At 45.2% G+C, this 14,114-nt stretch overlaps 1 protein-coding gene and 1 long non-coding RNA gene across 2 annotated transcripts in view; one reads left to right on the forward strand and one right to left on the reverse strand.

The window, feature by feature from the left end:
* The window catches only part of LOC310748844, an 11,107-nt gene extending 4,447 nt beyond the window's left edge, over positions 1-6,660 (forward strand). Inside the window, exons 2-3 of the long non-coding RNA XR_014541383.1 lie at positions 373-444; positions 5,140-6,660. This is a non-coding gene — a long non-coding RNA (uncharacterized lncRNA). The remainder of the gene's footprint in view (positions 1-372; positions 445-5,139) is intronic.
* Positions 1-13,801, reverse strand: part of HAPSTR1 (HUWE1 associated protein modifying stress responses) — a 26,489-nt gene extending 12,688 nt beyond the window's left edge. The window contains exons 1-3 of the mRNA XM_083584826.1: positions 13,228-13,801; positions 11,366-11,446; positions 1,401-1,676 (exon numbers count right to left, since the gene is read on the reverse strand). Coding sequence (XP_083440952.1) covers positions 1,401-1,676; positions 11,366-11,446; positions 13,228-13,492 — 622 coding nt within the window. The 5' untranslated portion in view covers positions 13,493-13,801. The remainder of the gene's footprint in view (positions 1-1,400; positions 1,677-11,365; positions 11,447-13,227) is intronic.
* Between the last annotated feature and the right edge of the window lie 313 nt (positions 13,802-14,114).

Consider the following 14,114-nt stretch of genomic DNA (forward strand, 5'->3'; position numbering starts at 1 on the left):
TCTAGGCAACTTTTAGAAGGGCATCATAGCTTATGCCTCTAAAAATCAAAAAATCAAACATTAAAATGTTTTTCTTTCCCTCAAAACTATGCAAGTTAAATGTCACCTCTATAGTATGTGAAGTTAAGCAAGTGTGGGTCTGATCAGTGCCAGGATGGGAACCCAAATAAGCTATTCTGGAAGATCAGGTCAACTTGTACTTCAAACATCCATTATTGAAATACCCACACCTCTGAAAGCTTACAACCCTGGCGTCTTCCATCTTCTCGAAACTGAGTCATCAGTAGTAATTTATAAGAGAGCTTGCAATCATTCTAAATCAAGCCTCCTCCCCCATACATGCAGGTGACTTCGAATGGTTTTCTATTTCAGTTGCATCAGCCTGCACTTCAATTTGAGCATGTCTGCACCACTGGGATCTTTTCATAGGCATGCACTCAAGTGGTAAGTTTAGCGCTGTGAAACAAGTAGAGAATAGCATTTCAGCAGGAAGCATGTTCTTTTCTTGCAAGGATGAAGGTGTCCAAACAAGCTAGTAATGTTTTAAATTCCTCCATGCCGCAAGAAAGCTTTCAAAGTAATAAGTACACATTCATTTGACTGCTGGCCAGCTACAGATTCCAAATTCATGTACACTTAGCCAAAAACAATCATGCATCACATTAACAAATAGAGAGCATGGATGCAAGCCTCATCTCATGATATACAAGAAGGTGTCAGCCAGTGTACCCAAGTGAAAAGTCTACAAAGCTGGAACTACTTTCACCTAAATTGCATCTTAGACTTTATGATTCTTGCTCAAGTCCCTGGGAAGACAAAATGGCTGAAAGCATGGCTTAAAGAGCCACAGGAGCAAGGCTGTCCCATGGACAAACAAAAAACCGCTTAGCAGTTTTCTATCATCAAGCAGCATATCCATTTTGTTAAATAAAAATAATCAATTAAACTCCAAAACTTAACATTTTTGAAGTGCCCCCTTTTCCCTCTGCTAGAAGAGGGAAATGAAGAAAAGTTTCTTCCTTTTCCCAACATATGTTTCTTAAGCCCTGCTCAACTATGTTCATAACAAGCAAGTGTTTTTTTAGTGTGTATGGAGCTTGCAGAGTTAAGGAACAGTGATTCAGAGCTATACAACCCTTTGATACCAACATGGAATATTCACTGGAAAGTGCACTAAGCAGTTTCCAGGGCAAGAAACAACAAATTACTCTACAGCTAGATGTGACTGCAGAAAATGCAAATGAGGTGTCAAGCTACTGAGAGCCAGTCCAACTGTGCCTTTACTCTTCATGTTAGCTGCCGTAACACCTCACGGTCATTAAAGAAGTTAAAAGAGTGTAGAGGCGTGAGCTTTAAACACCCATTCCTATGAAAAGCATTGAAAAAGCCAGAACCATTACCATGGAGAGCTATGGCTTCTCGGAAGGGCTGCAAGTCCGTCTCCACAGAGGAGCTAGTTTCTGTCGAAGTAGCTCGGTTAGGGGATACTACAGTTAGTCTTGGGGGAGCTCTAGAGTTTCGTGGAGGAGGCGCTTTCCCACACAGGAAGCTGATTAAGTCTTCTCTGCGAATAGTTCTTCTGCGCTTTTTAACCCAAGCCAACACATCCTTGTTACGACGCTGATAGCCAATATGGATTCCTACATCGAAACTCCGCTGATGGGCATCCACGCTTTCTGGAAAAAGAGACAAGAATTTTAGGAGGTGCATTAGATACACAGTTAAAATCTGCTTCTGGAGTCAAATACTGACTTCATGTGACTCACTTAAAACACTTTTGAGCCTCTTTGTGCAACCTGTGAAAAGTAGCACTAAATGTATGGTTTCTTTGCTTCCCCCTCCACCACTTCCCATGGAGTTGCACACATTTGAAATTGGTTTTTGTTTTAAAACATCTTTTTCCTGCGTGAAGTTTCTCTAAACATACAAGTGTCCTTTTAAAAGTTGTGCTCTGCTGGATGCAGCATGAAGGCAAAAACCGCTCTGGTTTGCTGAGAAGGGGGGTGAGGGGAGAAGAAGAAATGCAAGTTCAGTCAAAAGAAGCATAGAAGTTAAAGAAAAGGAGCATACAAAACAAGCTGCCAGATGTCCTGGCTTTGCTCTCTGAGAATGTTTTTTGTCCCAGGGTGAGGAGATAATAAAAATAAAGGCAAAACGGGAAGCATTTATTTCATGATTATGATCATAGTTAGAAAGATTGGTCTGTTCCCTGTATCCATCTCCTCGTTGTCTCACTCCAATGGGATTAAAATGCGATTTAATCCTATTAAACTTCTGTCTGATTAAAAAAAATCTTTTGCCAACCTGATGCCCTCCAGATGTTTTGAAGAACAGCTTCCGTGAGTCCCAAATTTATGGCAAAGTTTGGCTTAAAAGGTTAAGCACATAAACCACATACCTAGTAACTGTATAGTATTGATTGTAGCAAAGTATTATTTGAATCTTTTAAGCTGACAAAATCTTTTTGGGGGCAACACTGACTGAAGTTCTTGCCACACATTCAAGAGCATTGTCTTGTGCTGCTAGAGGCATGCAATGTGGAAAAGCAGTGGCACACTCTTAGAGGGTTTCATGTGAACCCTGATGCATAGTGGTGCTCGTTCAAATTGGGAAGGTGAGCACAGTAATATTTAACACAGAAAAGTGTAACCTACAGATAGTGTCAATGCTCATTAACTCAAGGGGAAGATTTGGATTGAGCATTTTTGAGCACACATGTAATTTTACCCCAGTTCTGTAATATCCCAAGGTAAACAGACTCTTGACATCAGACAGAATCATTAGGAATAAGTTTAGGAGTCAAGTACAACTTTATTAATCCTCCAAAAGGGTTACCAACATCACATCTGGCAAACTATTCATGCACACTACCTAGAACAAACTATTTCAAATTTCAAAGTGGCATGAAATTTTTGAGGAGAAATCATTTATACAGAAATACTCCTCAAGCACTGCAAACTGAACTGCTCATTTTACAAACATGAACAAACAGGAAATCATAAGACTTGCCTAGCCAACACATGGAATCCAGCAGCTGATTCCAACTGTCTCAACCCAAGCCAAATGGTATCCATGGTAGATCATTCTAGCTCTTGCAACCGGCAACAGACTACAGTTTACACATTCATGCTTTCACGTTTGATGAAAGCAGCACCCAACAGTGGCCTACATGTATGATCAAGACACGCTAGATCATTCTCCTATCAGTTCAGCTCAAACAGAATGTTTTTCAACCAAGTCAGTTTGCATATTCAGCAGTGAGACCATCAGGTGTTGAGTAACCATGCACAACAATGTGACCCGGCCCTTGAGCTGCAAACAGTGTAGAATATCCATTTATTCCCAGGAGAATGCCATGGGGCCTAGCCCTGCAATCTGAGTAAAGCCAGAAATGAGAACAGCCATAAGTTGTATCAAAACTACTCTGGCAGTTTGAAACTGCACGCATGCCTTAAAACTCAATTTAAAAATTGTTCCATTCTTCCAATTCAAGAGAAAACTATATATGATGAATTCTGAAATAATATCAGAACTTTTGGCATATGCAAGAGGCTTGCTTCACATAACCATTGTGCTTCACACAACTCCACCCATTCTATTACTGGATGAGTATCCATTCTTAACAAGACAATTTAAGCCATTTAGCATACTGTACCAAACCCCTTTTCACTGCTAGATGTTGGGGGGGGGGGGAATCTACACCTATGAAAATGCTCTAGAACAACTATTCGATTTTCACACTATATGGCAATTGCATTTCCAAATTCATTCACAAGTCAGCCAGAGCCCACTATTCAGGATATCCACAGCTGATATCATATCAATAGGATATCAAGATGAGTGGCTGTTCGCATGGGGTTCAGAACTGAACTACAGTCATTCTGCTGCTGACCCAGCAACTTATAATGCAGAACTATGACTACTAGGAAGAAAAAAACTCCACAACCCGAAAGCATTTGTATTAGGAGAATATTATGCCTTTCAGTTTCTTCTATGAAGTCTCATTAAGAACCCTTTGGTAGAGTTACAAAATGCCTTGAAGTAACTGTTTACTGCTGATTTATTGCTGTTAACCACTGCAGGAGGTGCCCCGTGGCTATAGCATTTGCTCATGGCCAGTGGTAGTTTGGTGTTAAGTGATGGCTACAAGCACCAGGAATAATTTACAGGAACTACAATAAATTACAGTAATCCCTACCCTCCTGCAACCAACACAGCTTTTAAAGAATTGTGTTTATTGTATTTCATATACAGTATCACTTTTATTGTTCGACACCTTGATGCTTAGGGGAAGTAGATGTTTAAAGCAAATGAACTCAGTCAAGAGAGCCCTGAGTCACTTCCTCCTCTCTGGGTCAACTAAAGCTGCCAGGGGTCAGTAACAGACAGATGACAGCCAAAATCAAGCCAGACAAACAGATCACAGAGGAGGATAATGGGGGTAGGCAATAAAAAGAAACAGGTGCAATCTGACAGCCACCTTTATGCTTCTTGAGAGGGAGGGTGAGGGTAAAACATCTGCTATTTAGTCCAGGCAGCACCATACTGCCACACTGTACAAGGGTTTCGATTACAGGCAACTTTTAAAGGCAATGTTGTAAGGCAGCAATTGAGGTGTGCACCACCATCAGTTATTAATCTGAAGTGCCATGGTGTTTAGGTCCATTACCACCATCTTAACTTTCATTTATGAAACTTTGTTTCAATACACTTGTCTTATTTGTATCGGTGAATTAGGAGAGTATCGGTGAATTAGGAGAGTAGACTGGGCAGTTTCATCAATTTGATCCCAATCTGAACAAAGATTGTTTCCCATGGGAAACAAGCAAGTCTAAAAGTCTCCTTACATAAGTTTTTTTTAAAATGGAATTGGATGCATAGAACTAATGTTAAAAGATGCTTCCACGACACAGAAATTGCCAAGGAAGCAAAAGCAAATTTCTCTATCAATATACTAATGCTAATTACATTCAAGTTATATAAAAAGCATACTGAGCTGCTTTTCAACAGTAAATACATATCTGCAAAGGTGAGACAGAGCAGTATGAGAAGTTACACAACTCACTTAACATGTTTAAGTCCTACTTTCTATGACTGCACACTGACAACCATCTACACTTGTATCTGCCCTCTACACAGATACTTCAGCTAGCATCCAGAATAGACACACTCAAGAGTTGTATGACACTACATTCCAGAGTTGCAATGACAAGAAAAGCTTATGATCTTCATACCAGCCAAGTAGTCACATGTCATTTCAAGCTGAAGGAACTGAAAACAAGCCTTCAGTTTTGTTTTTAACAGATCTTATAGGGAGATTTCAAAACATTAGCACTACTAACAAAAAAAAATGGTAAAACTATCATGCTTTTATTGGGCATCTTCAACCACTAGCAAACTACACAATTTGGCAACTATTTACACCACCACTGGACCTATATATTAGAAACACTCCTAAAATTTGCTTTGACTTGCAAAATCCTCAGCACAAGTTTTTACCTGCTAAAAAGTGTTGCAAGTTTGCACTTTCAATCCTATCCTTACTGAATTAGGAAATACATGCATTCCACTTTGTCCTTGGCAACTTTGTAAATTGCACTGTGATTTATCAACAGCAATATATCAGAGTGAGAACTACAGTCTTAGACTGACACTCCTTGTTTTTACACATCTTCCTATTCTGCCTGGTGCCATTACGCTTGGCATGATTGTCAACAATTTCCTTACTTGGGGTTAACAGACTGACCTCCCACTGAGCAATTAGAACTACCACATTGTATTGACTGGGTGACCAAAGCCAGTCCAGAAAGCAACTTGTTTTACCTTGAAAGGCCACCATCAGTAGGATCCAAATGAAGAAACAGTTGTTTACTTGATGTATTATGGGTAATTGAACGGTGGTGGATGGACATTTTTGAAGGACTGCTAACACATATACATGTGAAATCATGTGTGTGCACAGTGTCAAAAGGTACCTGTGTCCATTCTTGGTGTGGAAATAGCAGTACACAAGTCTGGCAGTAAATAATAAAATTGACACCTTTTTCCTAGTCAGATTCATACATTTAGAATAGTATTCCTTACTCAAGGAGCTGTTCCAGTTTTGAAAAGATTAAAGCAGATTTGCTACCTTGATTCTAAGCACCCTTTGAAGATCCAACTGGAATTAATGTTGCCATACGAGCAGAACATACACAAATAGATCCAGCTACTGAGGTTGAGGTGGCAAACTCAGTAAGAACAGGGCTATGTGCAAGACAATGTGAATCCATGGCAAAAGCCAAGCAGTTGCCTCTATCTTAAAATTATCAATGTGTCAATTTGAAAGTCAATGTAGTACAGTGGTTAGCACATTAAAGGAAGGACTGGGAAGACATGGATTCAATCCTGCACTCTGTTAAAGATCACTGGGTGACCTTGACCCAGTCACTCTGAGTCAAACCTACATCACAGTATTACTGAGAGAATAAAATGTGAAGGACAAGGGCACATGCTACCCCAGTGTAAGAAGAGGAAGAGCAGGAAGCAAACAGCATTTATGTACAATTTTTGCTGTACTATATAACCCTTATAAATTACATGTACAGATAGGTCAGTACTAACTTCAGTTACAGATGGAGGGTGTAAAGAGGGAGTAATCTACACAAGACTGCCTAATGAGTCCATAGCCAATACATCTACTAGAGATTTCACAGTTCGCCTTTTTACAGTACAGGGCTGGGCGATAACTGGTTTTCAATATCACAGTAGATCACCAACTAAACATCATAATACATCGCAATATCTGAAATAAGTATGGAACTATGTAGAAGCATTGGCTAGCTTCATGGTTTCTCCCACATTGTGATTTCACAATATATTGCCAGGTCAAAAATTATGACTCCGGTAACACAAAATGGATTTCAAACTGGTTTTGGACAATTTGTCTACCTATTTGTGTAGGGAAGAGCTGTAGCTCAGTTGAAGAGCACATGTTCTCTATGCTTAAAAGGAGCCAGTACCTGAAGCTGTGGAGAGCCACTGCTGGTTGGTGTCAACAGTGCTACTGAAGTCATGCTCACTATAAGGCAGCTTTCTGTGTTCCTATGTTCTATTCTATGTTCTTATATGAGAAGATGGGATTTCATGAGAACCTCGGCTCAAGAACTAGTGCTGCTGCATTAGCACTGGCACAATTTCCTGCAGTATCCTGCAATTTAAGTGGGCTGGGCCACCAGACTTAGTAAACATCCTGTCCCAACTCCACCTACAGTCAACTTTCCACAGCTTTGAGCAATGCTCCTGCACTGTCCTAAGCTGCCCTGTAGTACTCAGTGCACCTGTTCCTACCCACTTTCTGCCTTGCACAACTGATGGGCAGGATGCAGTTACAAGACTAGTCTAGCACACAGGTCTTTTGACTCCACATGGCAAATTAACGCTTCACTCTTTACAACCCAATTCCATGGGTTTTTATTTTTATTTTCAACAGGTACATGCATAAGGCAAGTCACTGCTACGACACAGATGTCTTCCCTTACCAAGCAATAAACAAGCAAAATGGAAGCTGGCTGCACAAATAAGGAAAAACAGCACTGACTAATACTATTGGCTGAGTTGGCAAAGACCTCCCTTGATGACTAAGAGCTTGCCATTTTGAGTGTTGCATTCCATTCAAACCACAACACACTGGAAGCTACACCATCTAATTACACCTATTGCTCTATAGCAAGTTACTCACATGATTGCAGAAAAAGTTAAGTCTGACTAAACTATTGTTACCCCACCATATTGGGTCAAACGTATCAAAAGGGTAACCTGTGGTTTACTGAAACCGAAACCATTTTGTCAGATGGCCAGTTACTTCTTGAAGAGTCTCCTTATAGAAAATGGGAGCAACTTCAGACACAGTCAGTAGTCCTGTCTTCAGTTTTCCACCATGAGTGGATGGAAGAGAACATGTGAACCTTATGGAGGATGTACCAGTAGCTGGCAAGCTATTCTAGTCTCAGTGTGCTAAGATTCCTATGCTGGTCTGCAGTTCATAAATCAGAAAAAACCCCAACCCACAAAAACCCATAATCACATTCTTGCCCCCTTCTCATATAAGACAAAGCAAACACAAACTGATCCATTTAAGTCTAGCAGCACAGCACAGCTCACTAATTTGAGGGATGAACTGTTGCTATTTAGCTATATTCTGCCTTCCCCCACCCCATTGGTACTCAAGGCGACTTACTGTTAAAAATACAAATATGCAGATAAAACAGAAAAAGCTAAAAACATAGGAATGATAATCATTAAAAGTAAAAAGAGTAATATTAATACCCTGGCAGTCAGTATGCACGCTGTCTTCTGTGACTGCGAGAAGGAACTAGATGCTTTGTCATCTACATTCTGGATGCCAACTGATTTGCAATTCACTCAGTGTCACTAAGATTTAAGGTTTTTTAGAAGACAGTATAAATAGCACCACACTACTACTAGATCGGGACGCGGGTGGCGCTGTGGGTAAAAGCCTCAGCGCCTAGGGCTTGCCGATCGAAAGGTCGGCGGTTCGAATCCCCGCGGCGGGGTGCGCTCCCGTTGCTTGGTCCCAGCCCCTGCCAACCTAGCAGTTCGAAAGCACCCCCAGGTGCAAGTAGATAAATAGGGACCGCTTACTGGCGGGAAGGTAAACGGCGTTTCCGTGTGCAGTGCTGGCTCGCCAGATGCAGCTTTGTCACGCTGGCCACGTGACCCGGAAGTGTCTTCGGACAGCGCTGGCCCCCGGCCTCTTAAGTGAGATGGGCGCACAACCCTAGAGTCTGTCAAGACTGGGCAGAGGTACCTTTACCTTTACCTTACTACTAGATCAGTTATCTCCAATGTCAGCTACTACACAGCCAAAGTGTAGAATCACTTTGTTCCTATGGGAAACTATGCTATAATGTCAAGCTGGAAACTATTCTAGGAGTCAGCCTCCCCAATTCAAGGCTGTCTGCTTGTAACATAACTTAAGGGTAGAGATTTAACCACTTCTAGACTTCCTTGTAGACTCCAGAAATTCCTCTTCCAAGTGTGCAAATCAACTTTCTCATGATTCCTACAAGAATGGAGGCCTTAGGGCACTGAGTCACAAAGCAACTTTTCATCCAGTAATGTGCTAGGTGACTCAAGACCCCCATTTCGAACTGTTCAGAAATTAGCCTGAACCACACCTAGGTTTCTTAGCTGAATAATACCTGTACTCCATATCCAAGGGCCAGGTGTACTACAATAGGTGAGACAGAAGCATTCTGCCACTTCACAGACAGACCAAGGTAATTCTGTCTGTGTTGTGATAATGAAGAACCTAGAAAGCTCTTAGTCATTCCTATGAGGCAGAGGGTCAGAATGAAGGGAATGAAGAAACAGATGACATCCTGGGGCACCGCAACATTCCTGTTCCAGGGATAGGAAAACTGGTGCTCTAGGTACTGTGGGACTCCCAATTTGTATCAGCACTGACCATTGGTCATACTGGCTTGGGGTGATGGGAATCCAACACCTGAAGGACCATGGGTTCCCCACCACCATTCTATTCTATCACAGTTAGGTCTCAAGGCTTACACCACCAATTCCACACTCTATAACCAAATCCACCGAGGAAAAGGTGGCTCTCAGACTGCCTTATGCACAAATGTTCAGCAATACCTAGGTGTTCTTAACTTACAAGGCTCTTTTGGTCAAAACATAGTTTGAGAAAGGCTTCTGTAATGAATGGACCTTATTATCTCAGCGCACTTGTTCCTAAAAGGCATTCGGACCCAGGTAGACCTAACAGACTGCTGGTAATGCAGGTCAAGGACAATGCAGCACAAAAATGGCTGACATTCAAGATAGGGAAAGGAATGGACAGGTAGGCTCCAAACACTGGAGCAGATAAACTGATTCATTTCTTCTTCCAAGAACTTTGGCAACTGTCACATCAGAGTACATTTGGCTCTGTCATTCTGGCCAAAGACTCCTTACAACGAAGATTTTGTCACTCACTCACAATTCACAATGCATCTCCAAGAACAGTGAAGGGCATGATTCAGTAGCTTCTATCTATACGATGGAAGCAGAAGGCACTCAATACTGAGTTATTTAGATGCAGGCACCTCAACACATATTATAATTAACAATTATGAACACTGAAAATATCATGGCACCATACTCCAGAAGTGTTCTGTTTTCTAGAATGGAAACAGTTCTCTCTACAGTGTGCAGCAGTATTCTGGGAAAGGGTGGAGTAGGCCTTATTCTACAACATACAGCACTGATTTCCAGACCTCAGCATTCTCAAATTTATCATTTATGAATCACTCCTCTCTTCCCAGAAGTCTATCATACATGTCTCTAGTCTGGGAAATACCCAGCTACACACTGCAAGTCACCACTTGAAGGCCACTGTTCTTCAACCTTGTAGTCCCAAGAGCACCTGGACTACTGACTCCCCAGCCAGTTTAGCCAATGGTAAGCGATAATGGGAGCAGTAGTGCAGCACCTGGAGACTCAAAGTGCTAGACCATTTATAAAGAACTATACCCCTGCTACCCTCCTAATCAAATATGCAACTCCGCAACATTGGATTTTTGCCAAGCTATCTGTAACCACCAGCACCCTATTTCCATATTTATTGTCACAAATATACAGCTGCACTGTCCAGCAATGCTCACTAATTGTGTGGGAAGGCAAGAGGGAAAACCTGGCTGACCAGCCTAACTTTGAAAGTGGCAAGTTATTCTGCTATCTGTAACTGCAGTACCACAGTCAGGTAAAGCACAGCAAACCTTTACCAGACTGAAGAACCGTGTGGCCACAATTTGTGCAACTACCACAACAGAAACAGAGAGGGAGGGAGCAGGAAACTGCAAAACAGTCAGTGTGATGTAGCGGATAGTGTTGCGCTAGCTCCTGGGAGACCAGGTTTTAAATCCCCACTTGGCCATGAAGTTCACTAGGTAGACAGTCGCTGTCTCACAGTTTGGCCGACCTCACATGATGGCTGCAGGATAAAATGGGGAGGGAGGGTTGAACTATGTATGCCACCTTGAGCTCCTTGGAGAAAAGATGGACTATAAATGCAATAATAAAAATAAATAAACAAACTAACATTTCCTAGCAAACACATTCCTCTGGCCCTGGTGGAGCAGAAATGCCCAAGAATATGAAGTGAAGACCAGCATGCATTTATTAACAAGACTATGATTTGAAGGAGGTAAGAGATGAAGATGCACAGCATGACTGTCAAACCACACACACACACACACAAAATAACTCAGTTATTCCTCTATTGAAGTCCATTTCCTACTTGTCCTCTTCAGGCCCCATTCATCCTGCCACCCTCCCCACAACCCACTACCAACCTGAAATCTCTCACCTTTGTACAGATTGGTGACAGCAGTGGCTGCATTCTGGAATGGGACCCACAAGGAGAGGCCGGGCTGCTGACACACACGGTCTGTGCGGGGGGGGGGGGGTGCCAGGAGGAGGAAGAACAAAAGAACAAAAACGAGAAAATGAAGAGAGAGAAAACCACCTAACTCGCTTTTATCTCTTTCTCAGGCTCTGCTTATGATCTGTCACTCAGACCCTCCCTCGGCCATGTTGGGCTTCGCCATTTTGTTCAGTTGCCTGGACGGAGGAGGGAGGGGGAAATGGGATACCTTTTTTGAAGGAGGAGGACAAAAAAGACTGAAAAATCAGGATATGAAGCATCCTGGAATCAACCAAGTCTTCATGGAGGGGGAGAGAGACTACTGGAACCAACCACATGTGAATGGAGGGGGGGGAGTAAAACTGCTTCCCCTCACGTAGGGGGAGACTGGAAGCAGGAGGGGGAAAAGACAAACACCATTAAAAGGAAGGGGGAAATGGAATCCTACAATAACTCGCTTTTTTCACGTCGTCTCCTCTCTCTCCTCCTGCCACAGGCCCCTCCCAACCCGAGTCTCCCTCTCGCCATTTTGTCGGTGGGAAGGGCCGACGACGGGAAGCTGAAGGGAGGGGCCGGGACGAACCCACTTGCCAACTGCGCGGGGGGGGAGAGAGAAGGAGAAAAGAACGAAGGAGAAACCAACATGCCTTTCTCCCCCTCCGCCCCCCACCCTCCTTATATTTATTTCGTGAGGGGAAAGAAAATGGGGCGCGAGGCGAGAAAAGGAGGGCGGAGGGATCCGCCTCACGCCATTTTGTGTGCGCGCCCGCCGTGTCTGTGTCACGGCGGCCGACTGGAAAGGCCGTGACGGGCGGGCGAGGCCTGGGAGGAAGGAAGGCCGGCCGGCCGGAGGGCCCCCTGACAGGCGCTTCCCGCTCTCCGCCCGCGGCCACTTCCTCCCCTTGCAGGCCCCGTTCCCACGAAAGAGAGGGGGCAAAGGAAGCGAAGCAGACACGTCGCCGCCTCTGCCCCTCACACACGTATCAATGAACAGAGACCGCACGTGTGTACGTACACGCGTGAATGCCCAGACACACGAGAAGCGCGGAGGCAGGAACGCGTGAAGCACGCAGACACACACGACTGCGCACGTATGAACGTGCCGTGTGTTAGCTACACGCATTAGCGCGTACACGGGCTTCTCCTTTCTCGCCCTACCCCAGGATACTCAACTGCCCCACGTAGAGGCAGAGGAACCCCCCTTCTCCTATTAAGCTGCCCATGGAGACCCGTTTGTTCTTCGACCTGCTCCAAACCCGAAAGAATCCTCGTCTTCTCTAACTGTGCCTCCTTAATAGGGGGGCCCCCCTTCCCCAGCTCCATGCCAATTGGCTTCCCCACCCCGTCTCCATGAATAGGGCACCTTCTACGGATCCCAATCTTCCTCCAAAAGCTCTTCGACCTACCCCGAGAACCTCTCCAGGGTCTCCTGAATGGGGGTCCCCCATACCCCTACATGAATAGGGGTGCCCTTCCACACACCACGCCTCTGTACAAGGAGGCCCCCACTAACCACAAGCTATTCGACGTGCCTCCAAATCTCCTCCCCCATAAATGGAGGTCCCTATCGCCCTGCTCCCCCCACCCCCAACATAATTAGGGGACCCGCTTCCCCTCCCCCATGAACTGGAGATACCTCCTAAAACCTCAGCCTCTCCTCCCCCAAAAGAAACCCCTCCCCCATGGCCCTGGCACTTCCTCTATGCCTCCTCCCTCCCTCCCAGCCATCTTGAGAGGGGGCGCTCCCCGTTCCCTCCCCTCCCCCCCTTCCATCCCTCGGGGTCTCCCCCTCCCTTCCTCCTCACCCTTGTAGAGCTGCGCCACGGCCGTGGCCGAGTTCTGGAAGAGGTGCCAGAGCTTCTGCTGCTTGTGCTCGGGCTGCGGGGTGGCGGCGGCGGCAGCTGCGGCGGCGGCGGCCTCGTCGTCGTCCTGCAGCTCGGGCGGCAGCGCCCCGTCGTCCTGCTCGGCCTCCGCCAGGCACTGCCGCTCCCACTTGCTGAACCAGTGCTCGGGCCCGTGCAGCTCTTGGATCTCGGCGTCGCCTTCCTCCTTGGCCGCCTTCTCCTCCATCTTGCCTCTCCCGCTTCTGTCGTGCGCCGCCGCTCAGCTACCTAAAGCGGGCGCCTCTCGACGGGGACGGGGACGCCATTAGCGGCCCCATAACGACGACGACGACGACAACAACAAGGCCGGGGAGCGTCCGGCCCCTCCGTCGCCTCCGACCACACTGAGCCCGAGACGCCGCCCCGAGCGCACCAAAAGGTGTCACCCGAACATGCTGGCTGGGTGATTGGTTGGCTGCGGCCAAAAAAAAAAAAGGAGTGAAAAGAAAGGCTGAAAATCCCGCCTCCTCTGCCTTCGCTACGCCACTGCCGATCGTCCCTTTGGACGCCTCCGCAAGCCTATTGGGCGTCTGACGTGTCCATCAATGTCATAAAGGAGACGGAAACGAGTCGGGTCTTTTTTCTCTCTCTCGCTTTCCTTCTCCCGAAACATATTATGAGCATTAAGGTTGGTTGCGCCGACAAAATGGAAGGGAGGGAGAAAAAATAGGAGTGGAGGGGCTAGTCTGCGCAAGCGCGGGGTGGATGTGAGGGAGTTCGGAGTTCTCTAACTCCCTCGCTCGCCCTCTGGTCTATGCTTGCGCGCAGGCGCAGATGCTTTCTGTCTCTCTACTTAGCGTGTTGTTCTG

The sequence above is a fragment of the Podarcis filfolensis genome, assembly GCF_964270895.1.
Source record: "Podarcis filfolensis genome assembly, chromosome: 14".
Taxonomy (NCBI): Eukaryota; Metazoa; Chordata; class Lepidosauria; order Squamata; family Lacertidae; genus Podarcis; species Podarcis filfolensis.